At 40.5% G+C, this 25,554-nt stretch overlaps 2 protein-coding genes across 2 annotated transcripts; one reads left to right on the top strand and one right to left on the bottom strand.

Moving 5' to 3' along the window:
• The first annotated feature begins 920 nt into the window (after positions 1–920).
• Positions 921–16,349, top strand: LOC131167970 (uncharacterized). The gene is made up of 6 exons (XM_058127084.1): positions 921–1,218; positions 1,350–1,645; positions 12,328–12,523; positions 13,949–14,041; positions 15,223–15,310; positions 15,763–16,349. The coding sequence occupies exons 1-6, from the start codon at positions 1,145–1,147 to the stop codon at positions 16,057–16,059; spliced, it is 1,044 nt and encodes a 347-aa protein (XP_057983067.1). The 5' UTR covers positions 921–1,144; the 3' UTR covers positions 16,060–16,349.
• An 887-nt stretch (positions 16,350–17,236) lies between these two features.
• Positions 17,237–21,892, bottom strand: LOC131167964 (leucine-rich repeat receptor-like serine/threonine-protein kinase RGI4). The gene is made up of 2 exons (XM_058127071.1): positions 18,726–21,892; positions 17,237–17,907 (listed from the first exon to the last, which is right to left on the bottom strand). The coding sequence occupies exons 1-2, from the start codon at positions 21,577–21,579 to the stop codon at positions 17,435–17,437; spliced, it is 3,327 nt and encodes a 1,108-aa protein (XP_057983054.1). The 5' UTR covers positions 21,580–21,892; the 3' UTR covers positions 17,237–17,434.
• Positions 21,893–25,554: the final 3,662 nt, after the last annotated feature.

The following is a 25,554-nucleotide window of genomic DNA, read 5'->3' as shown; positions in this document are numbered from 1 at the left end:
TTACGAACCATTGACCTTGATACCACTTGTTAGTGTCGAGAGTTTTCGTGAGAATTTGATACATATGAGTAGACATCAACTTAACTCAAAAGATTGAGCTTATTGGGTTGTCTGCCCAACATGTTTCATATATGATATGTTACATGATTAATAATTTATTTGTAGTTGCGAGAGTGTTTAAATACTCCTTAATTTGTGAATGGGTATATTAGGCTAAGTTTACAATACAAAATGTTTGTTGTGATATTATAAATTTTACATGACATTTCAGTAGTTTATGAAACATAATTTTTAATTTTTAAATTTAAATTTCTATGAATTTGAAGAAATTTAGTATTTTTTATACATTTTTCTACAAACCTAAATTCAAAACTTGAAATTCACTAGGTATAGTATGTTAATCTTTTAGTTTGTACAATTTTTTATATAAAAAATTATTATTTACAATGATCAGGGAATTATTTAGTATCAAATTTTTATATTATATTATTTTATTTTAATTATAGCACAGAGACAAATACTTCTACTTATTTTGTTAGTTTTTAGTTTTTATTTGTAATTTAACTATTGCAACAACAACAACAACACTAGTGTATACACACATATATAAATATATATATATATATATATATATATATAACTTTCTTTTAAGTAATATTAAAATCTAAAACTGCTTTTCAAATAATAAAATAATTATTGAAGGACTAAAAAGTAATTTTAAAAATAAAATAATTAAGTAAATAATAAATAATTATAATTTGTTTTATTTTTATTACAATGTCTTTTAATCTATAATATTATTCTAAAAATATTTTGATTATTAAAAGACGAAAAATGAACATATTTTAAAAGAATATTTTAATTTTTAAAATATCAATAGAATACATTTAGCTTCACAATTTTTAATTTTAAAATTTTTATTTTTAGATTTTTGTTTACACTTTCCATTCGCTAATAAGCAGGGATATGATTAGTGGCGAAATTCAAACTTTCCGTGGCGATAATCACGCCAGTGAAGCAGAGCAAGGAAGCCAAGCCGCGAAGGAACCTCACTAACTCTCTCAAATCTTTGTTGCTCACTGGTTGAGTTAGGGTTCGTGCTTGGTTTGTTCGAATTGAAATTGAAAGAAGAAGAAGTACGAAGATGGCCATTCTCGGTGCTCATCTCAGCTGCAAGGTTTTTCATCATCTTCAACATCGAATTTTTTCAATTCCCTGGTGAGAAACCTCCCTCAGCTCAATTCGATTAAACTATTCACTAACGCTGCTTTTGGTTGCCGAAAACTTTAATTTTGGTATAAAGAGATGTAACAAATTGCTGAAAATAAACTTTTGATTTTTTATTAAAGGTTGAAGAAGAACGTTGATATTGCTTCTTTCAAAGGCATAGTCTACTGTTCTTCCGTCCCCGTAAGGTACATTCCGAAGAAGTTAAGAGAATCACAAATCTCTTCTCCGCCTTTAAGCAGCTCGGAGGAAGAGGATGCCAGTAAACATTCAGGTTCAAAGGCGTCGAGGATAGGGGTTTCACGTGGTGGCACTGGTGGTCGGAGAACAGTTCCTTCAGCGAGGATGCCTCGGAATCAAGACGGCAGTGGAAATCAAATATCCATTAATGGGTTGATGTTTGATGAAGCCAAACAAGGTATACTTCTTTAGCTCTCTTACGACTGGTTTACGACAATTCTCTAAATCACACGTTTTTTTTTTTTTTTTTCCTTCTGAACTGCTAATGTAGTGGCGTTTGCAATGCGTATGAACTGTCGCCAGTGTTGGGGATTTCAGTTATCCCTCTTGTTATTATACCTTCCATGCCTTATTTGGAATTCAGTATTGATACACCCTAAATATACCAAAATCAAATGGTCAATCTGGCATAGTGGACAATTAGGACATGACAACAATTGAGGTCATCAACATTCAAAGGCAGCTACTCAAAATGGCTCAAACGCCATAAAGGCCAGAGTAACTCATGCCTGCACCATAGACAGTTAGTGTCAACCTCATAAAGGCCAGAGCGATTCACGCCTGCGCCATAACGCGCCAATAAATGACATTACCTCTTAGGGTCAAACTCCTCTGCTATAAATAGGGACTCTGGTGGAGAGGTAAAAGTATCTCATTCTAACCCAATTTCACTGTTGCATTCAACCCCTCTAAAGCATTCCTTTACTCAGGCATCAGAGAGATTCTCGGAGACCGGAAGGTTTGTTGAAGGTTGTTGACATCTCTATTTAGCAACAGTTGGCGCCGTCTGTGGGAACGCTTCTGAGAGGTGTTCATCACACTTCCGGCCTCAATCCCTGAATCATGGCAGCAACTACCAACTCCAAATCTAACCCTGTTGTAGGCGATCAATCGCCCTAGTCCGTGCACTCTACACCCGTAGACCGTTTAGGAGTCACAAGGGGGGAGTTTCTTATCTTCCAAAGGAGAATGAAAGCCTCCTAGAAGAAGATGGAGGACATGTTCAACATGATCTTACAACAAAAGAGTCATGGAAAACATGCCCTTCAGCAACGGCTGATCGATCCTAACTTACTGGAGAAAGTAGAAGACCCGAAGGAGAGCAATGAAAAAACAAATCCCCCAAAGAAAGTGGAGGACGCAAATAGCGTGGGAGCGAATGAGCAACGATCGAATGAGTTAGAAGAGAGGATAAAAAAGTTAGATCAAATAGAAAAAATGATGAAAGAGGGATGAACTAACCCTTCTTATGGGGGAAGTTCGTTAAAATCGTCGGATCCATCATTTACCAAAGAAGTGATGGAGGTTTCACTGCCCAGCAAGTTCAAGATGCCGACTTTTGAGACGTATGAAGGCTCGATTGACCCAGTGGATCACCTGGATACCTTCAAGGTATTGATGCAGCTGCAGGGTGCACCCGATGCCATCATGTATCCCTTAAAGGTAATAGCAGGGATGGTATCGAACCTTGAAGCCTGGGTCGATCAACTCATTCTCAGAGATGGAGCAGTAGTTTACGGGCCATTTCATCAGTAGTCGAAGGATCGCCAAAACCACGACCCATCTGATGAGTCTGGTTCAAGGAGAATAGGAGACGTTGAAGAAGTTTATACACCGCTTCGTCACAGCAACCTTAGAGATCTACAACCTGGATTACGGGGTGGCATTGGCGGCCCTAACCACGGCCCTCAAACTCGAAGCTTTCCTATACTCGTTAGGGAAGAAGCCACCGACCAACATGGGGGAGCTGATGGTTAGGACACAAAAATACATCAACTTGGAAGAGGTAATGGATACAAGGAGAGACTGTGCCGAATTGAAAAGAAAAGGGATTAGAGATATTGGCGAACCTTCTAGGGCCGGGAAAAGACAGGAGAGCAGCAAACCTCAAACCAGTTCTAGAGGAGCGGGACATACTAGTAAGTTTCAATTTTATACTCCCCTAAACACACCTCGCACCAATTTGTTAATGCATATATGAGAAAAGGGATACGTTTCGTGGCTTGAACCTATGCGAATACCCTCGTATTAGAGAAATATGTCAAAGTATTGTCAATTTCACAGGTATCACGAGCATGATACCGAGTGCATTCACCTCAAAAATAAAATTGAGGCCCTGAAAAAAAGGGGGCATCTGTCAGGATTTGTGAAAAAAAGGGATCGCTGAAGAGAAGCTCGTGAGCAGAAAAAGCCCGAAGTAGAAGAGAAGGAAGAGCAAGTTGTTGGAGAGATAGCAATGATCTTCGGCGGACCCGCCAGTGGGGGAGATAGTGGGGGCGCTTGGAAGAGGTATGCCAAACAAGTACTCGTAACAGAGGAAAGGAAGTCGGATGATAAGAAACAAAAGTAAGAAGACATTATCACCTTCAACAAGAAAGATGAGGAGGGAGTGCAGTAGCCTTATGACAATGCCTTGGTAGTGTCACTACTAGTGGCCAACTACAAGGTGAGATGAGTACTGGTAGACAACGAGAGTTCAATCAACATAATATTCTGGTCGGTGCTCCAAGAGATGAAAATAGGTAAATAACGCCTAAAAGCCATCTCCACCTCGTTGGTTGGATTCGGAGGAGACGTGGTACATCCGATGGGTATGATAATGCTCCCGGTGACAATGGGGATGTCCCCGCAACAAATCACCTTGATGGCGAATTTCCTGGTAGTTGACTGGTCATCAGTTTACAATATCATAATGGGCCGCCCCTCACTCAACGCAGCTCGAGCTGTGACGTCCACTTACCACCTAAAGGTAAAATTCCCTACTCCACACGGGACGAAGATGATTAAGGGAAATCAATCAGCAGCCTAGAATTGTTATGTGATGGCATTAAAAGGCAAGAATAAGGTACGGGAGGCCCTGATTGTTGAAGATCTGGAGGTAAGGGGAGAAGGTTTGCAAATCGGCGTGATTGACGAGGATCTTATGAACATCCCCATAAACGGCGATCGGGAGAGGTGTGTCTAGATAGGAAGCCGCTTATTAGATACTCTAAAAATGGAGTTGAGTAGATTACTAAGTGAGTTTGCGGACATCTTTGCTTGGTCGGCTAATGACATGCCGGGGATTGAACCTGCAATCATGGAGCACAGGTTGCAGGTCGACCCTAGCCATAAGCCCGTTAAACAAAAGAAGAGAAGCTTTGCATTAGAGCGAATCAAGGTGATAGATGAAGAAGTGACGAAGCTAATACATGTCAAATTCGTCAGGGAAGTCAGCTATCTAGAATGAGTCAGCAATGTAGTCTTAGTAAAAAAGCCAAATGGAAAGTGGCGGACTTGTATTGACTTCACGGATTTGAATAAGGCGTGCCCGAAAGACAACTTTCCACTTCCCCGCATCGACCAACTGGTGGACTCGACATCTGGCCACGAGCTTTTGAGTTTCATGGATGCGTATTCGGGATACAACCAAATCCCAATGCACCCAGGAGACGAGGAGAAAATGTCATTCATCACAAAAAGGGGACTCTACTATTACAGGGTAATGCCATTCGGATTGAAGAATACGAGAGCAACGTACCAGCGGTTGGTAAACAGGATGTTTAAAGATCTACTCAGGAAAATGATGGAGGCATACATTGACGACATGCTTGTGAGAAGCCTGAAAGCAGAGGAGCATTGCAAAGATTTAAAGGGCACATTCGAGCTGTTGCGCAGGTATCAAATGAAATTAAACCCTTCCAAATGCGTGTTTGGTGTCTTTGTAGGAAAATTTTTGGGCTTCATGATGACACACAGGGTAATAGAAGCTAACCCAAATAAGATACAAGCGCTACTGGAGATGAAAGCCCCCCGAACAAAGAAGGAGGTCGAGGTCTTAACAGGAAGGATTGCTTCACTCAGCAGGTTTGTCTCCTACTCGGGAGATAAGAGCCTACCCTTCTTTAGGGCACTACGAAAGAAAGGAGGATTCGAATGGGGGGAGGAGCAAGATAAGGCCTTCGAACAACTCAAGCAATACCTTGGTTCCTCCCCCCCCCCCCCCCTCTTTACTAACCAAGGCGACAATAGGAAAAGACTTCTACCTATACGTGGCTTCAACTCCACATGCGGTCATCTCGGTCCTAGTTAGAGAAGAAGGAAGGTAGCATAAACCCATCTACTACACCAGCAAAGTACTGAGCAGAGCTAAGTTAAATTACACCACAGCGGAGAAGGCAGTCTTTGCAGTTATCTGTGTAGTGCGAAAGTTAAGACCATACTTTCAAGCGCATAAGATAATTGTGTTGACCAACTTACCGCTGAAACAGATTCTCCATCAGCCGGAGACCTCGGGGAGAATAATGAGATGGTCAATTGAGATAGGAGAATTCGATGTACATTACAAGCCAAAGTCTGCTATCAAAGCTCAGGTGCTGGTTGACTTCATGGTGGAACGATCCCACGAAACAACTGAAGAACCAAAGGCCTGGACACTACATGTGGATGGATCGTCTAATGCAATCGGAGGAGGAGTAGGGCTAATCCTTACGGCGCCAGACAGTTCGGAAACACTCTATGCGTTGAGGTTGGAGTTCATGGCAACTAATAATGACGCTGAATATGAAGCCTTGTTGGCAGGTCTACGCCTAGCAGAGTCCCTTGGAGTGGCTTAGATTCATGTGTTGAGCGATTCACAATTGGTGGTGGAGCAAGTGAAGGGAGAATTTGAGTCTAAGGAACAGAAAATGAAGAAACACCTAACAAAAGCGCAATAGTACATCAAAACATTCGCTCAGTTTGATATAGAGCATGTACCACGATCGGAGAACGGAAAGACTGATGCACTGACAAGATTGACCTCAGCTACAAAGCCAGATTGGAAGAGCGTCATCTACTTGGAAAGAGTTGGGAAGCCTTCCTACGAGGTCGGTGTAAACTTGACGGTGGTTGAAGCTATCGAAGGAGAATGGAGAACCCCCTTAATACAGTACCTTCGAGACGAGTTCTTACCGAATGAAAAGAAAGAGTCTATGAAGATAAGAAGGAGGGCAGTCCGATACACACTCATAAACCAAGAGTTGTACGGGCGGTTCTTGACATTGCCATACCTGCAGTGCTTAGGTACCGAAGAAGGAGAGTACGTGTTAAAGAAAATTCATGAAGGGATATGCGGAAATCACCTGGCCAGCAAGGCCTTAGCCGACAAGGCTTTGCGGTAAGGGTTCTACTGGCCCACCATGAAGAAAGATGCGCTTGAAATGGTTAAACGGTGCGATAGGTGCCATAGGTGCGCCGGAATACCACGCATGCCAACCAGTATTCTCTCCCCCTTGACGAGCCCTTGTTCCTTCGCCCAATGGGGACTAGATATCTTAGGACCGTTGCCTTAAGCCACAGAGCAAAGGAAATTTTTGTTGGTGGCTATTGATTACTTCACTTAGTGGGTAGAAGTAGAAGCCTTGACTCACATAACAGAGCGCAATATCACCAGACTCGTATGGATTTCGGTGATTTGCAGGTTCGGCATCCCATGGGCTATAGTAACATACCATGAAAGACAGTTCGACAACGAGCGCTTCAAGAAATTTTGTGTCGACCTGGGTATAAAACTTCTTCTATTTGCATCTGTCGCACATCTGCAAAGCAACAGCCAGGTGGAGAATATGAATCGAACAATACTACACGGTTTAAGAACACGACTCGAAACTTCACAAGGTAGATGAGTGGAAAAGCTCCCGTCAATAATTTGGGCATACCACACAACCCAACGAGTAGCCACGGGAGAAACCCCTTTTATGCTGGCCTTTGGAGTAGAGACAGTCATTCCTGCTGAGGTCGGAATAACAATGAAGAACTGAGAGCAGAATTAGATCTCCTAGAAGAAAGACAGGACCAAGCACAGTTGAGAGTCGCGGCGTACCAACAAAAAGTGGCTGTATTACAATGCTTGAGTTAAGGCACGAACATTCAACCCAAGAGATTTGGTTCTCAGGAAGGTGCGAAACAACCTGATAGAGTCGGTATCAAACAAGTTGAAGTCCAATTGGGAGGGACCATACCAAGTCGCGTCAGAAGTGTACTATCAAAGATATAATAAGACGACAAGCTGATCTCTCTGATCATCAGCTTTATTCCCTTCCTCGATCTCAATCTCCTCAGTCTCGTCCATCTCCTCCCCCGATTCTGGGCTTTCATTGCAGTAATCATATGAGCACATGCCAACCAAAGAAAGGTCAGGATGCATCGTCTTGACCTGCTATCGGCACCTCCGAAAGCCTTCGCGGTAAGTCTTGGCAGTATCAAGTATGAACTTCTTGGAGTTCCAGTACTCCGAAATAGCAACAGGGGTTTCTTCACGACGAATTCTCGCTATCTCCTCTTGATGAGCCCTCTCGCAGCGTTCAGCATCTGCTCAGGCTTTCATGCAACTCGTTCTGGGTAACAACATATTTCTCCTTGGCATCCAGGGTCTGCCGATACATCTCAACCACCTTCTCCTTTTGAGCCAAAGCCATGGTCGCCATCTGTAAGCAAGATCAACAAGAGTTGAGAGCACCGAAAGCAAAGTCATGGACAAGACTAACAAGGGTACCTGGTAGGAAGTATGTCGCATTGTTGCGGACAAATGATCCGAAAGCAACATCTTAGCCTCCACAAGGTCCTCCACACGTACCGCACGGCGCAGAGTAGGACTAGTAAGAGTAGGCTCGTGAAAAATGGGGCCCGATGCAGGAGTAGGCACGGTCGGGTCCATTGGAGGTAAGGGCTCATTGTCCACTGTAGGGGCATCCTGCATTTGAGAAGAGTCGCCTTCAAAATCTCTTTTCTTCGTTTTCTTACTTGACCTCTGCTTCTTCGCCTCCACCATGACCGCCTCATATTCGTTAAAGTTCATATCTGCAAGAGGGAAGAGGAAGAAGTGAGAAAACATAGCATAACGCAAATATGAGCACGTACACCATAAAACAGGAAAGGCAACTACTCGGAGAGATGCGACTAAGCCCTTATTGCACAAGGACCCGTTCCTTGAGCAGTTCGTTGTCTGGGGCAATCCCCTGCCGACTACGATCTCGCAGGTCCTTAAGAATGACCTGCTGTGACGGGGAAAGAGTAGGAGCCAAGTGCCGTAGCCGAGCTGAAACAAAGAGAAAAATTAGAGATAAACATACAGACACCTAACATAACCCAGGCACGCGCAGAAAAAATAAAAGACAGAGAAAGGAACATCACCATCAAAAGGAGTAACCCTGACGCGGGGCCCATGATAGTTTAGCTCCCTAGAAGCAAAGAAGAATCGGAACTTCCGCTCGTGAATGGAAGAAGTACCGAGAGTAAATAGTTTATACTCGGGAAGGGAGTTGAAGTAGTACAGTTCCTTCTCTATGGAGTTCGTCCTCATCTGAAAGCAACTCCGAAATAGAGGCACTGTGAGCTGGTAACCTTGTTTTAGGAGGAGGACGGCGAACGACACCAACGATAAGTATGAATTGGGGACAAACTATGAGGGAGCTATGTTATAAAATCAGAGCACGTTCGAGAAGAAAGGATGAAAGGGCAGCCGAAGACCTAGATCCAGGAAGTCAGTGTATAAATAGATCTCATTGGGCCCCAGCTCTAGAGTAGACTCGGAGCTATTAGGCAACCTAGTATGAATATCATCAGGAATAGCGAATAAGCGATTAACATTACGCATATCTTCCACGGAAAGGTAACACCGGACAATCCGTACGGTAACAGGAGGCTTAGACTAAGCTCTTGAGGGCTTCCTGAGAATCAAGATCTAAAGGCAAGCAGAACAAACAACTTACACCACTCAACGATTTGGATCAACAACGCCTATTTTCTACAAGTTTGCTATAAACACAATTGAAAGAAAGGAAGAACACAAAGAACAATACAAAGAACACCAAGAACAAGCGAAGAACAAAGCAAAACTTAACATACAAATGCCAAACAAAAAGCAACGAAAGACACAAAGAGAAAGGCGTAGGAAAAGCGTACCTAGCGGAGAGCCTCTCGAGCGGGACAAGGAGCGAATGAGCAAATGAACTTCTTTTATAAAGGAAAGCTCGCTCAAATCTTGAGAAACCGCGCATCCAGAGAAGGCAGGAAGGTATTAATTAATTCACATTTCCAAGGAAAAATGCCAAGTCCTCGTATGAGCACACTGCCCAAGAAAGATACACATATCATGCCAGACGCGGAAGCTGACCAGACACGTGCCAATAAACTCTCACGTGACTCGCGTCCCAACTAGAGGGGACACCCAATTGACATGACCTCGAGTCCCAAGACGCCTCAGATTCCTTAGGTATAGCGCAAATAACAAGAAATTTTGATTCCCTGCAGGTGCAATCATGAAGGACCTCGAAAATCTACAAAATCGGCCCAACTGACGAGGAAAGCTCGTGAGGCCAGAAAAATGCCCAGCAAATGAGCACAAATCATTAGGCAAATTCAACCAAATTGACGAGCAAGGCTCGTGAAGCCATGCCCAGCAAATGAGCACAACTCATTAGGCAAATTTGGCCAAACTGACGAGCAAACTCGTGAAGCCATGCCTAACAAATGAGCATAGCCCATTAGGCAAATTCGGCTCAACTAACGAACAAGGCTTGTGAGGCCATGCCCAGCAAATGAGCATAGCTCATTAGGCAAATTTGGCTCAACTAACGAGCAAAGCTTGTGAAGCCATGCCTAGCAAATGAGCACGGCTCATTAGGCAAATCGGTCCAACTAACAAGCGAAGCACATGAGGCAAGAAGAATTGCCTTGAAGAGCAGTTCAGCAGAAAATGCCCATGAAGAGCAGTTCAACAAAAATAGTTTAGAAGGAGTTGCCTTGATGAGCAGCTCGGCAGAAAATGCCCACGAAAAGTTGTTCGGCAAAACAACTCATCAAGAATTGCCTTGAAGAGCAGCTCGACAGAAAATGCCCACGAAGAGCAGCTCGGCAAAACAGTTGGGTAAGAATTGCCTTGAAGAGCAACTCGACAGAAAATGCCCATGAAGAGCAGCTCGACAGAAGTTGCCTTGACGAGCAACTCGACAGAAAATGCCCACGAAGAGCTGCTCAGCGAGAATTCCCTTGAAGAGCAGCTCGGCAGAAAACAACCACGAAAAGCTGCTCTGCAAAAACAGCTCGACAAGAATTTCCCTGAAGAGCAGCTCAACAGAAAATGTCCACGAAGAGAAGTTCGGCAAAACAGCTCGGCAAGAATTGCCTTGAAGAGCAGCTCAACAGAAAATGCCCATGAAGAGCAACTCGGCAAAAATAGTTCGACAAAAGTTGCCTTGACGAGCAGCTCGGCAGAAAAGGCCGACGAAGAGTTGTTCGGAAAAACAGCTCGCCAAGAATTTCCTTGAAGAGCAGTTTGGCAAAAACAGTTCAGTAAGAATTACCACGAAGAGCGGCTCGGCAGAAGTTGCCCACGAAGAGAAGTTTGGCAAAAACAGCTCGGCAAGAATCGCCTTGAAGAGTGACTCGGTAGAAGTCGCCCACGAAGAGCAGCTCGGCAGAAGTTGCCTTGACGAGCAATTCTTCAGAAAATGCCCAGGAAGAGCTGCTCGGTAAAAATAGCTCGATAAGAACAGTTCGGCGAGAATAGCTTGATAAAAGCAGCTTGACAAGAATAATTCGGCAAGAATAGTTCGACAAAAAAAATTAGGCAAAAATGGCTCAGCAAGGGTAGCTCGGCAAGAATTGCCCACGAAGAGCAAGGTAAAATAATAATAGTATATATATATATATATATATATATATATATATATATATATATATATATATATATATTTCAAATTCTAGAAGCAAGCTCCACCAATTTAAAACTGAAGGGGGGGCAACTGATACACCCTTAATATACCAAAATCAAATGGTCGATCTGGCATAGGGGACAATTAGGACGCGACAACAATCAAGGTCATCGACGCTCGAACGTAGCTACTCAGAATGGGTCAAATGCCATAAAAGCCAAAGTAACTCACGCCCGTGCCATAAATAGCTGGTGTCAACCTCATAAAGGCTAGAGCGATTCATGCCTGCGCCATAACTCGCCAATAAATGGCATTACCTCCTGGTCATACTCCTCAGCTATAAATAGGGACTCAGGTGGAGAGGCAGAGGTATATCATTCTAACCCAATTTTACTGTTGCATTCAACCCCTCTAAAGCATTCCCTTACTTAAGCATCGGAGAGATCCCCCGGAGTACACCCCGGGTCCTCCAAGCCACCTTCATTTTCATCCTTTTCAGGTGATCGGAGATCGGAAGGTTTGTTGGAGGTCCTTGACATCTCTATTCCGCAACAAGTATGGTAATGAGTGGGATTAGAAATCTTGGTCTAGTTTGTCCCATTCCCAATGATTTTTCTCTTAGTTATGTGTTTGGAATTTGGATCATTTAAGTAGGAATAAGATATTAGTACATAACTCAAGGAGAATATTACCATTTTTGAGGCATAAAAACTCATTTTTCCACCGGGAATTTGGATTTCCACTCCCCTTCCCCCTTTTTCTTCCAATTTAGAATTTCGGGAATTGCGCTCTGGGTGTAGTATTGTCCTTTCTGGGCTTGATTCCCAGCGCAGAAGCCCCAAAATGCATAATTTATTCCCATATTGGGTGCATTCCTAACCACGTTGATTGATTCACACATGCCAAGTGTGGTCTTAGGGGTTACTTGGTTTATAGATTTGGTAGAAATAGCTTTAGGAAGATTGATGACACTTGATTGCTTGGTGAGATTTTGTACATAGTTAGCTACCCCTTCTCTCTCTCTCTCTCTCTCTCTCTCTGCGATTGCATATTATAGATATGGATGAACTCTTATGGTTATCCGGTTATCCCTGCACATCTAATTTGTAGTTTTTGTCTCAGAACTAATCAATTTTAGTTAAAACCATCTCTATGTGTGAGTAAAAATTTGGAATGATTTGCTCAGAAACTTTGACATTTTCAAAGTTGGAAGAAGAAATTGAAGTGGGGGACATAGACCGTGAAATCATGGAAGACCTTGAGGCGTTTGTTGAGGGAAATGAGATTCATGAAGAGAACGATCACCATAAACGGAATGTTCCACAAGCCAGTAAAACTGCAATGGATGCCGAGAAGTTGGCAATTGAATTGCTAGCGACAAGGTTGGAATTTGATCTTTAGTGGATTCACACCTTTGGTTTGCCATTTGGTGTACTTGAATATTTTTTCCAATGTTTAGTTTTACTCCTGCTGCATATTTCAGTCTTCAACTGGGGAGAAATTCAAATTTTAACATGGGTTTGTGCAATATTCCCGTATTACCTCTTATTGGCTTAGCTTCTTTTTATGGCCTTAATCTTGCATCAGCTTCCATGAATTATTTTGACTCTGAATGGATGCTAGAAGCTACTCATGAAAAAATAAAATACTTAGCTGTTAAGTAATTGCCTTCAACTCATATCTTGTTTTTATGTCCTACAAATGTAAATCCTTTGCTTGCTACAACAAGGGCGAGGATAAGACAGGTCATTGGGTGGGGAGAAAGAAAGCCATCGGAGATTAAATGTTGGAAAGAGAGTGTAGGAGACAAAGAGATTATTGAACAAAAGGAGAAACACAATTTAAGTGAAAAACTAAATGAGGGAAGAGGCATTGCACAACAAAAGTTTAAAATTATAAAAATCTGTAAATTGTAAAAATGGTGTCAATAGTTAAATACTTTTAAGAAAGGAAGCATTACCAGTACATCACTTGCTCCCAAATCACATGTACTTAGTAATGTTCTCAATCTCTAGCATGAAAGTTTGAATTGTGTGCTCACTAAATCACTATTGATTCAATAAATTGGGGAAAAGCAATTAAAAAAAAAATGGCCAACTGAGAATCATACGGATGAATTCGAAAAGGCAACAACTGTTCAAAAATGGCACAAAACACCAGAAGCAAAAGAAGCTCCAAGCCTCCAACCATTTAAAATGGTTTAAGAAAGTTAATGGGCTTTGATTGTTCAGAAATGAAGAAGCTAGAAAGTCATTATAGGATACAATAGGTATTAATAATATAACTCCAAATAATGTTTAGAAGGGTATTATTGGTACTATAAAATTTGTTACATTAGTGCTACCAGAAAATAGGCTTTATGCTTTTAGGAGTAGTATATAGTTATTTCTTTGGAGCAGCTAAAAATACCGCGCGCCCCCCCCCCCCCCCATTTTTAAACACCAAAAGATGACATAAAAATTCAATACTTTAGGTTGTGAGCTTGTCATTGCCCACAAGTTGGAATTTGAAATTCAACTCTTAACTCCCTAGTTCTCCTAATCTGAAATTGACTTTAATTTGATTACCTTGAATAAAATGTTAGGGGGGTTTGCTTTTGTAGATGCTAAAATGTATTAAAACATAAGCAAAAGCCAAACTTTAGGCTTTTGCTAAAAATTTTCTAATCCTTTATTATCAATTTATCATCATCATCATCTTGTTGCTGAACGGTTTTGTAGCACAACAGTTTATGACATTCCTTTTGTGTGCTGCTTCAATTTGCTATTTACAGAATCCTTGTCTGAGGCATGCTTTATTCTCTGCAGAGCATTTACAGTGGTTGAACTGCGTAAAAAACTGCAAGGAAAGAAGTTTCCTATTGACATCATTGATGAAGTTATTAACGATTTTAAGAGCAGGTGCGCTACTAGTTTCAACCAGCTTAAGCAAGATGAGTTGCATGAGATGGGAGGTCACTTTTTGACTGCCTTTTGGGTACTTCTTGTATTCCAACATATTTATTGAGCTCGTGTGCATGCATATCCCATAGGATTCCTATGCTAGGAACTAGGATGGACTTGAATTCCCTAATTTAAAAGTTTATGGTTTTAATTGCACCAACTTTCTTTTGGTCACTTTTGATCTTCTAGAGAAATGTAAAACATAGTTTTAAAACCTGTATTTAACCGGAGCGGCCAGTTGGACTGGATCGGGCTAGAACGAATCACTTTTCTGGTCCAGGTTATGTCACTAAACTGGAAAAATGCACTGAACTGGAGTCAACTGGGCCAGACTCGGGCAACTTAGCCTAACCCGGCTGGACTTCTGAGCTGAGGGTGTTGACCTGGGCTCTTATAAAAATGATAAATTTGTTGCTGGTATTCTGCTAGGGGTGGGACGTGAACAAAGAAACTCCTACAAGGTGACTTTTTCTCAACAGATAATATACATAGTAAAGTTATGTCACATCCATAACCAACTTAATGAAATCAAATTCTTCTGTTTTTGCTTTTGAACAGTTGTTTGACTCTTAATGCAGAATTGCATATAAAAATAATATAACAAATTTCAAGAATATACTATAAAATAGAAAACTAGAAATTTTTTGAAATTATTTTTAGGAAATATTCTTCATTGTAATTGACTTATAGGTGATATTTTTGTAATATTGTCCTGGATGAGTGCAATATTATCATTGTAATATGTTATTAAAGGCCACATATTTGTAAAATTGTTCCTATGAGTATTATCATTGATATATATATATATTACATCACCAGCTCGACCAATGGTTGACCCACCAATCCGATGACAGACCCAGTTTTAGAGGGAATCACTCCCTATCACCGTTTCATGATAGATTTTCATAGTAAATAAGGTTCAAAAACTAGAACATGGAGTGAGAGAGGGGGGGGGGGGGCAGTTGGAGGTGCTAGAGAAGGCTACTGTCCCATACTCGGGAGGGAAGTACATGTTGCATTTTCTATGCCCATTCACATTTATTATTCAAGGTACTGAAATGATTTGTTTGTAAAATTGATACGATATAAACTACATTTGCATGACTTGTTGGAATTTTTACCTTTTTATTTTATTCTAGGGGTTTGATCAATGACGGCTTGTATGCGGAAACATATTCTCGGTCTAGATGGTCTTCCTCTAGCTGGGGACCAAGGCGGATCAAGCAAGTAAGATGTCCTCTCTGAGAATTATTGTTCTGATAGAGGTATTACTGCACGATTGTGCTGCTTAAGAAATGTTGTTACTTTCACAGCCATTGGTTTAGAATTCCCTTCCCATGCTGATGGATTTTTATTAGTTGTAGATTACTATTTACTTTCTTAATCTAATCCTATCTAGTAGGGGACAAGGGTTAACTTATGGTCAATTGATTTGAGATTACGTGGTATGGAAGGTAAATTGTTAACAAAATCCCTGACCCTGCGGTGAAGCCAGGATTCAAGTGAAAGTGAGCTAATATAATAGAGCCTGTTGGGAGAATCATTAAAAAACTGATTTGATGCTCTTGGCTTTTGTTTTTGTGTGCTCTTCTTCTATTTAGTTGCTCTTACGATCAGGGGAAGATTTATGATGATTACAAATGTTTGTGAACTGATTGTGGGCTTTATTGCTGGACCAGGCACTCATGAAGAAGGGGATTAGTGAAGTTGATGTAGAGAAGGCGGTAACGGTGGTTTTCAGGGATGGAGAATCTAGTGGAGATCAAGAGTCTGGATTTGGCCTGTCAAAGCTTTCGATGGATCATCTATTTGTTCAGGCCTCAAAGCAATGGTTACGGGGTAAGGATGCAGCACTTGAAATGCGAAAATCTAGGATAATTAGGTGGCTTCAGTATCGTGGGTTCAACTGGGGTGTTATTAGCTTCATATTAAGGAGGTTAGAATCTCAGTATCCTCCCCAAAGCAAGTTAGGATGATCTCTCACTTGTATGTATGCTGTTGAAGAAACAAGTCATTTGTGAATCCAGATGATAGTTTGGAAAATTATGTTAATCTTTTCCCCATGTTAAATATCTTTAGCTGAGGAATTTAAATTAGATTTGTTTGGCCTTCAGCTGCCAAGCTGCTGCTTCTTGTGTTCTTCTCTGCTATCCATGTACAGTTAAGTGTACTACCACTGGCATATTTTTCTGAAAGGCCACTTATGTTTTCATGTAATCCAAATAAAATTATCAATGAGCACTCACCATTTGTGATGTTGTTTTTAGGAACATGGATTTTAGACTTTGGATTAAAATTCTTGTACTAGTTTTAATAGAACCCAGTATAATTTTGTATTGGATTTTGTTGAATTTCAAACTCCTTAACGCAATTAACATCTACCCACTCTACAGCAAGCATATTATTGTTTGGAACTATATCTAGCTGCAAATGCAGATGTACATGTCCGGGATTCAGAGTTTGATGACTGCGATCAATCCATAGGTTAATTTATTTGTCTTCCCAGTTAGATCGATTTAATAACTTTACCACATTAGTCATCGACTGGAGCTCTTTTTAAAAAGAAAAGAAAAGAAAAGAAATGAAAATCAATTTAGACATTCTCAACATGTGCTTTTGGCAACCCAATACAGGCGTACAGCATCTGGGCTAGCTGCAATAGACCCATCAAGTGGCTGGGGGGTCTCAGCTGCCTCTGGGGCTGGGGGGTGCAAATGGTCATGTTGGGCGCCATGTGGTCCTGCCAAGGACGCTTAAGGACTCTCTCTTAGTGCATTTTTTAGGGCTGCTTCACAGTTGTAAAGTCTCTCTCTGGACAGCACATGGACATGTGCTGTGAGGAGCTTAGGACCACGTGACCTTCGCTGGAAAGACTGCCCACCCCCCAAATGACCAAGCCAAACCCAAAGGGCAAAGCCAGAAGGAATTTTTTTTTTTCAAAGATTAAAAAAATGAGATGTTAGGGAATCCATATTGCTTGCAATAAATTCTAATTACATAAACCCAAAAGAACCAATCATTATTCCAGCTTCTACATGCTCTTACAGTCTTGAGCAATCCCAATTCCCAAGATGACAACCTCACTGCCGTATATAATTAAATTTCAGACCTTCCTCCCTATTTGAAATGCATGTGTAGTTTCAACACAACATGTTTAATTAAAAATTATGTCAATAGACTAATTATTTTGGTCTACAAGAATCATATATACAACCAAATACTCTATCCTTAAAAATAAAAAACAAAAACAAAGGAACAAGCAAACAATCAAACAAACGAAAGTTACAATAAGCCTTCTCCTTCATCATTGGATTCTCTGAGAACACAGCCATAATCTAACCCATTTCCCCATCAAATTGATTCATTAGAGAAAGCGTAGGAACAATTAGAAGACCCGTGAAGAATCATTTTTCGATCCGGCGTCGGCGATGACAACAGAGTTGTCGTCGTCGTTGACAAAGCATGAGCACCCTTCGATAGATCCTCCAACCTTAAGGCATCCACATGTCGAATCTCTTGAAGCATCGCAACCACGTCGTTCATGGTGGGACGGTCGTGGGGTTGGGTGCTGATGCAGAGGAATGAAACAGCCAGCGTTTGGAGCATTTCATGGGCTTGCGGGTCGGGCCTTCCCTTTAGCTTTGGATCTAGAATGTCAACTGGGTCGAGCCTACTAGTCAAATGGGTACGGACCCATTGGACCAAGTGTGCTCCACCAGGCAGGGTTGGGTCCAACGGGTGCCTACCCGTCAACACCTCCAATAGAACCACTCCGAAGCTATATACGTCACTCTTTTCCGTGATGGGTTGCATCGAGGCATGCTCTGATTAAAACATTTCAAAATGAAAAAAATATAATAAATAAGTTAATTAGTAATACCCACTGTGCAAACTGATTACAACTAAAAAATAATTCGAATCAAATCAAACTAAACCAAATTTTTTAATTGATTTGGATCAATTTGACTGGCAATTATAAGATATTTTACTCGTGCATCTTGTCCTCTCTTTCATTTTTTTTTTTTCCAAAAGGATTGGATCTCTGGCATCTAATGCGGAGTTGGAATATCAATCACTACATTACAAATTTTTAATTATCTATAATCTTGTGTTATAAAAATGTATAAAATTCCATGGCATATAATTTTTTTTTTTTAAATTTGTGTGATGAGGTCACATATATTATTTAACATGTTTGCTAAATATATTGTCCCACCCATCAATAGTTGTAAAAAAAAAACATGATATTCTAGTTTTAAAATTTTTTTTATAAAAATTTAAAGATATTTTTTAGTATTTAAAAAATTTTCTACATAAATTTTAAATGAAAATTAAGACAATGTTTTTTTTAATAAATTTTTTAAAAATAGAAAATAAATTATAGGCCATTAATATAGGTAAGAACGTATTATATATCAGTGAATAAAGCTTATTTAGTTTTTTTTTTTTGTGGCAAAATGGCAGATTTAGATTTGGTTTAACTTTCTACACACATCAAATTGATCAATGCAAGTCTAAAAACCAACCAAATCAAATTGATCTAAACCAATTAAGGGAGAAAATTCCAATTCATGAACATAATGGAAAAAAAAAAAAAAAAAAAACACAAGAAGATTGAAAGGAGAAGAAACAGCAAAATTACCAGGAGCCATGTAGCCATAGGAACCGGCAAGCCTGGGTTTCTGATTCCCATTGTCTTTGGAACAATCATGATCACCACCATCGCCGCCGTGCACGAGCCTCGCAAGCCCAAAATCCGCAAGGTAAGCTTCAAAATTCGAACCCAAAAGCACGTTCATCGCTTTTACATCCCCATGTAAGATCGGCGGCACGCAGTCATGGTGCAAGTATGCCAGCGCATGCGCCACCCCCAGGACGACATCGTACCTCGTCTCCCACTCCGCCCCTCCTCCCTTCCCGGCGCCGCCTCCGTGAAGTAGCGAGCTCAGGCTCCCTCTCGGCAGGTAGTCGTAGAACAGAAGTCTCAGAGCTCCGTTCGATCCAAATCCCAAAAGACGCACAATATTCTTGTGACGAATCGAACCCAGAGTCTTAATTTCGGATGCGAATGCTCCCGATGAATCTTCGGAGCCCCACATTTTCTTCACCGCCAGAACCGTTTCGGAATCGCCATTTCGGATTTCGACTCTGTACACGACGCCGGAGCTTCCTGTGCCGATCACATTCGCCGACGTGAGATTCTGGACGACGTCGTCGATGTAAATCTCCGTTTTCTGATAAAAAGTCATTTCCCAAGCGTTCTCGAAATTGTTTTGCTTGTGATTACGGGCGCGAAGCAACATGCAAATTGAGAGGAGTACTAGTACTGCGCTGGCGCAAAGGAGGAGAGACATAATCGTTGCTAGTTTCGCCGCTGATTTGGGGCGGCCGGCGGGAGGAAGAACGCCGTTTCCGGAAATGGAGAGGGCTGGGTTTCCGGCGATGTCGCTGGCCGGGAGGTTTCGGAAGAATGGGGTGTTGGGCAATTCACCGGAGAATTCGTTGAAGGAGACGTTGAGGGATACGAGGTTTTGGAGGCCGGCGAGAGGGTTTAAGTTTCCGGCGAGCTTGTTGCGGGAAAGGTCGAGGACTCCCAGCTTGGTGAGGCCGGAGAAATGTGGTGGGATCTCGCCGGAAAGTCGGTTGCAGCTTAAATTGAGGGAAATTTCCAGCTCCGGAAGTTGACCAAGCTGGCTCGGTATTTCGCCGGAGAAGCCATTATTCCCGAGGTCCAACAGTGTTAGTTTATTGCAGGCCACGATCTCCGTCGGGATTCTGCCGGAAAGTTGATTCCCTCCAAGAATAAGTTTGGATAATTCAACCAATAATCCAATGCCAGCACCCTTCAACGGTCCTGAAAGCCTATTTTCCGAAATATCCAGAACCTGGACTCTCGCCGGCAGCATCTCCGGCAGAGGACCCGTGAACCCATTTGAGCGGAGAGCGAGAAACTCCAAGTTTTCACATCTGGATATTAACGGAGGAATTTCTCCAACGAAATGGTTGTTGCTCATATCGAGAAAATTCAAACTCTTCAAATTTCCAATTTCCGATGGAATATTCCCGGCCAATCTGTTGTCGTTTAATCGGAGTCTGTACAAATTTGTGCAGTTCCCTATATCCGGCGGTACAAAACCGGATAAATTGTTGGAAAGCAAGAGCAGTTTGGTTAGATTTTGCAACCCAAAGATTTGTTTTGGAATTGAACCAGAAAGGTTGTTATAAGAGAGGTCAATTGCCTGAAGATCCTGGCACTGGGAAAGACTTCCCGGAATGTTTCCTGTCAGCTTATTCTTCCACGCAAAGAATAGAACCAAGCTCATTAAATTGCCGATAAGATTGGGAATTTCGCCAGAGAGATTGTTGTTGTCGACTTCCAGATGCGTGAGAGCTGTGCAATTCGAGATTTCCGAAGGTATGCTACCGGATAACTGGTTAATGCTCAGCTGAAGTTGTTGAAGCTTTGAGAGGTCTCCGAAAGTCCCTGGAATGCTTCCCGTCAAGAGATTGTCCGATAAGTCCAGGATTGTGAGCTCTCTGCAGCTTCCGAGCTCGGCTGGGATTGTACCCACTAAGCTGTTCTGCCATAAAAGTAGGCTCTGGAGGTTCCCGAGCTCCCCAATTCTCCGGGGGATGGAACCTGAAATAGAATTCTGATACAAGTACAGGTTCTGTAACTCACTGCAGTTTCCAATTTCTTCTGGGATAGGACCTGACAAGAGAGATGTATAAATGGCTATGGTTTGAATTCTTTGCAGCATCCCAATTGAGGATGGAAGGTGTCCGGAAATGCTGGTTTCAGCAAGGCCTAACATGGCTAAGTTGGTGCAATTTCCAATCTCCAAAGGCAGTTCACCCTTTAGATTTTTATTCCCCCCTGCCCGGAAAATCTCTAGCTTGTTCAACAATCCAATACTCTTTGGAATTTCGCCGGAGAGTTGATTGTCATAGACAGTCAGATACCTGAGACTGGAAAGGTTTCCAATGTCGGATGGGATTTCGCCTTGGAGCAAGTTCATATGGAGAGATAAGCTCTGCAGTTTGCTTAGCCTGCATATTTCCAATGGGATTTCGCCGCTGAGAGAATTATCGCTGAGATCGAGGAAACCAAGCTCGCGATATTCTCCCAGTTCCTTTGGAATTGTGCCAGTGAGATTTGCTGATGAAAGGATAAGGGTCTTCAAGGACTTGAGAGGTTGAAAGTTTGAAGGCAGTGTCCCTTGCAAATTTACTGATTTCAAGCTTATCTGAACCACTTGACCATTGGAGTTGCAGCGGATCCCAAGCCAGTTGCATGGACTTAAGGCTGAAGGATCCCATGACCCCAGTGCATCTGTGGAGCTGTTTAAGCTGTTCTTCCATGCTAAAAGGGCTTGGCCCTGCTCATCAATGGAGAAGCAAACAGAGAAGAAAAGAGGGTTTATTGAGAGGAGGAGGAGGAGGAGGAAGGAGAAGATATTGGAAGAAAGCAAGAGGTTCCTTAGCGTTGCAGGCATTGCTGAGAGCAGAGAACAGGTGATCTGTTTTGGGATTGTAGAGGGGGGAACCCCATGTTTTGTTTATAGAAGAAAGCAGAAGATCTGGATCCAAGAGCTCCTTCCTTTTCTATTATTATTGTATCTGGTATTGTTGTTTAGTTGATAGATGGGGTGATGCAGATGGGTTTTTGGATTATTTATGTAAATGGGTTTTGTTTTTTTTAAATGGGCTATTTTTTCTACTGTCAACTTAGTGAACAGGTGGGCTGTTTCTGTATTTTGCTGTCAAAAAAGGTCTGAATTTGTAATTTTGTGTGCATAGCTTGGATAGCTTTTTTACCAAGAGTAATTGTCACAAACAGCAATGGTGATGGTGAATGGCGTCTGTGCTGAGTTAAGACAAATTTCATCTTTTTATTGTTTCACTTTGAGAGTTCTTCTGCAACGTTTCTCCTTTTCATGTCAATAATTAGTTCTCCATATGTTCCTCTTCCAGGGTTGAAAGATATGTAACTTTTCCTCCAATTCGTGTTTCGGTTAAGGAGCAATAGGACTCTTAAAATGAACGGTATTGTTGGTCTTATTCCTTATCTCAGCTATGTGGTTCTGTTGATGGACCATCTCCTAGACAAGGATGGCTTAATAATCAAACCAACCAAACAAAACCACCCTTTGGTTTCTCTCAATCAGTGGATTTGCATTATCATTTTTGCTCTTAATCATATGCTCGATGGTCCACTCGATCAAATCGTCACATGTGATAACTCCCTGTGCTTCGGTATCTTCCTGAACAAAAGGTACATGCTTCCTCCATGGATCAAGAATTTTCGAATTTTGGGCCAGACAGGTAGAATTTTCAGTAACTTTTCAATGTACTGAGGAGCTAAGTATCTGCGCTAATGAGCTAAGGAGTAGTACACTCCTGCATAAAATTTTGGGGAAGCAAGGACAAAATTTAAATTTGAAGAGAAGAGGATAAAGCTTAGGCAAAACAGATAGGGAAATTTGGCTTTTTTCTGTAGTGGGTTGTGATTGAGATTAAGAAAATGTGAATACGAGTTTTCTTTACTGCGAGAACAGTTGAGAGTTCCTGAGATCTGGGTAAGTTGTTCTGTAGAAGTACAATGTATATATAATAATATTTAAAAGCAGTGATGGAGATCTACTTTGGTTTGTTTATAAATGGAGTGTGCGCATTAGGAATCTGATGCAGCAGTGATGTGCACATGGAAGTGAGGAATAACTGAAAAAATAAGGTCTATGAACTGCAAATCTGGACATGCTGTCTGAGCAGCCTTTACTGTAAAAGATTAAACTAAATAGAGAAATGGCGCACTGACTTGGGTGGGAAGGGACAAAAGCACACCAAGTTAGCTTTACAATATTTACTTATTCACAAATTGGAACCTACTGATCAATAATGAAAAAAAACAGAGAAGTTCATGTAAAAATATTGGATTATGGATCTGCCCTAGTATTAGCACGGCTCAATCGTCCGGTTCACGGGCCTTACCTTGCGTTGAAAATTAATACTGATGAATTTTCCACATAATGTTTTCCCTTTTCTCTTGTTTGTTTCATAAGAAAATACAGCAGGATAGGAATTGCACCCATGTGAAATTGACTGTGTCTTTGTTGTGATTCATCATTTTGGACAGAACTGTTTAAACAAGTTCCCCTTGGACTTCATTTGGAAATAAAAAATCTATAATGGATGAATGATTGGACTCACACAGGGGATTTTACTTGTGAAGTGATTGTTGTGCTGAAGAGAAAGTCCTCTGCATGTGGTTTTGAATATAATTTCCACTTGGAAACAGAGGATTTATTTTAAAAATCTGCCTATCTCGGCTGTTGCATTTGTGAAAAGTAAGGGAACTAAATTATTGCAACTCATGTGCAAATCTAAAGCAATTCTTGAACAAAATTTTCAATGGCTTGAAAGTATTGAAATCGCAACTGTTTAAGATGTACCATTTTCAAATTAGGGAAAACATTGTAGCCATTAAGACAAGAGCACCGGAGGCAATTTGTAATTGAACGGTTGATGTTATGATAACACTTTGAATAAATAATATAGGAGAGGTTGCAAATGACAAACCCACGTAAGGTAGCTGTAATGACATTTATAAACCAGCAGGATACAGAGAAGTTTACTGCAAAAAGTAGCTTTTAACTTTTAAACGAAGCTTGCATGCTCATTACTATTGATCCAAGAAAGTATGAGGCCTACAATGTACGTACAAGAATCTCAGAAAAAGCTCGTAATATGGGCAATTTATATACGAGACAAAAGTTTGTTTATTCCAAACTTCTAAATTTGACTGAATTGATAATTTGTTTACCAACTTTTATTACTTCTTGCTAACTTTTCATCTTACCACAATTTTCATTCATGTTGAATCCTAATCGGTATTTTACAATGTGTTAAAAGTAATCTTATTTTAAGATTTTTGGGTTATTTATCATTATATTTTTTCTTAAAATTTAAAGTAGTACTAAAATTTTTAAAAATTTAGGAAGGTAAATAGCCTTATAGGAAATAGATTAATCATGAATTTCATGATCAAGACCATCCATTGTAGAGACCGGAAAATTGAACTAATCAGAAAATAAAGAAAAGAAAGAAATTCGATTTGGTGTAGACCAAACCGTCGACGATTTGGTGAGAGACCAGAAAACCATCAATGGTTTTGTGTAACCGTGCCCCAGTAACGGTAAAACGTTAAAAATGGTTTGATTAAAAAGTCAAACCGTCAACGATTTCAAAAAAAATCGTCGACGGTTTTGTCTGACAGTGCTAAATAAAACAAATCCTACAAGCCATTTTTGAAATTCAAAATCAAATCTCTCTCTCTCTCTCTCTCTCTCTCGGCAATAGAAACCTTCTCCCTTCTCTCTTCGATTTCTCTCTGATTTCAATTCGATTCGACGATCAGACACCACCACGGGAACCTAAGAGCGACCCTTAGCAAGTTAATCGAAGCAGATTTTTGATTTAGGCATTCCAGACACCACTCTAAAGTTGAGGTAAGGGTGATGAATATGTTAAATGTTTGGAATTTAATTGATTAAATGGAGTGTATGTGTCTAAAATATGTGAATATGATTATAATTCTGGGATTGAGTTGATTGAACTAAGGGAAATATGATTTCAGGGTTTTGAACTCCGAAAGCCGTGGACGTGGGTTTAGGATTTTCGCAGGAGTTCTTTGAATAAGTAGGTAAGGGGAATAAATTATAACATATATTTTTGGGAAATTAACTGGTTGATTAAAGTATATGAAATTGAGAATATGGATATTTTCCTTGTGATTATTATATTATGATTATCAAACAAAATTGTGACATGAGAAATATGAAATAATAGATTTATACTGGAATGTGATTGAAACTGAAATATGTGATTTGTACTGAGAAATGATATTATGATATATATTGAAATGTTTTATTCAGATATGAAGATCTGAGAAACCCAGTATTGTTTTGTATAAATATGATGATATGAGATTATGATATAGATATGTTTTTACTGAGAAATGATGAAATGTGATATACAGATATGTTTTACTGAGAAATGATGAAATATGTGATATAGAGAAACGTTTTACAGAAATGATGAAATGAGAAATACAGATTTGTTTTATACTGAAACGGTGATATGAGAAATACATATATGTTTTATACTAAAATAATAATATGTGATATACACAGAGATATTTTATATAGAAATGTTGAATTCACATATATACAGATATGAGATGAGATATATACATAGATATGTGTTATGCAAATATGATGAAATGAGAATTATACAGAAATGATGAGAATGATACAGAAATGATGAGAATCATACATATATGATGAGATATATAAACATGATGAAATATGAATACAGAAATGTGAAAATGAGGACCTTGGTGGACCATATATATATAGAGAGCATGATACTGTTGCTAGATATTGTGTTAGTGCAACCACACGTCTTGAATA

This window comes from Malania oleifera, chromosome 1 (assembly GCF_029873635.1).
Source record: "Malania oleifera isolate guangnan ecotype guangnan chromosome 1, ASM2987363v1, whole genome shotgun sequence".
Lineage (NCBI taxonomy): Eukaryota > Viridiplantae > Streptophyta > Magnoliopsida > Santalales > Ximeniaceae > Malania > Malania oleifera.
The sequence above is the reverse complement of the archived record's forward strand: the minus strand, read 5'-3'. Positions and strand labels throughout refer to the sequence as shown.

Coding starts and splice junctions, on each gene's coding strand:
- LOC131167970 (XM_058127084.1), top strand. CDS start 1,145: ATGGCCATTCTCGGTGCTCATCTCAGCTGCAAGGTTTTTCATCATCTT. Junction 1,219..1,349: donor CGAATTTTTTCAATTCCCTG/GTGAGAAACCTC, acceptor TTTTTATTAAAG/GTTGAAGAAGAACGTTGATA. Junction 15,311..15,762: donor GACCAAGGCGGATCAAGCAA/GTAAGATGTCCT, acceptor TTGCTGGACCAG/GCACTCATGAAGAAGGGGAT.
- LOC131167964 (XM_058127071.1), bottom strand. CDS start 21,579: ATGCCTGCAACGCTAAGGAACCTCTTGCTTTCTTCCAATATCTTCTCC. Junction 17,908..18,725: donor CTATGGCTACATGGCTCCTG/GTAATTTTGCTG, acceptor TGTTTTAATCAG/AGCATGCCTCGATGCAACCC.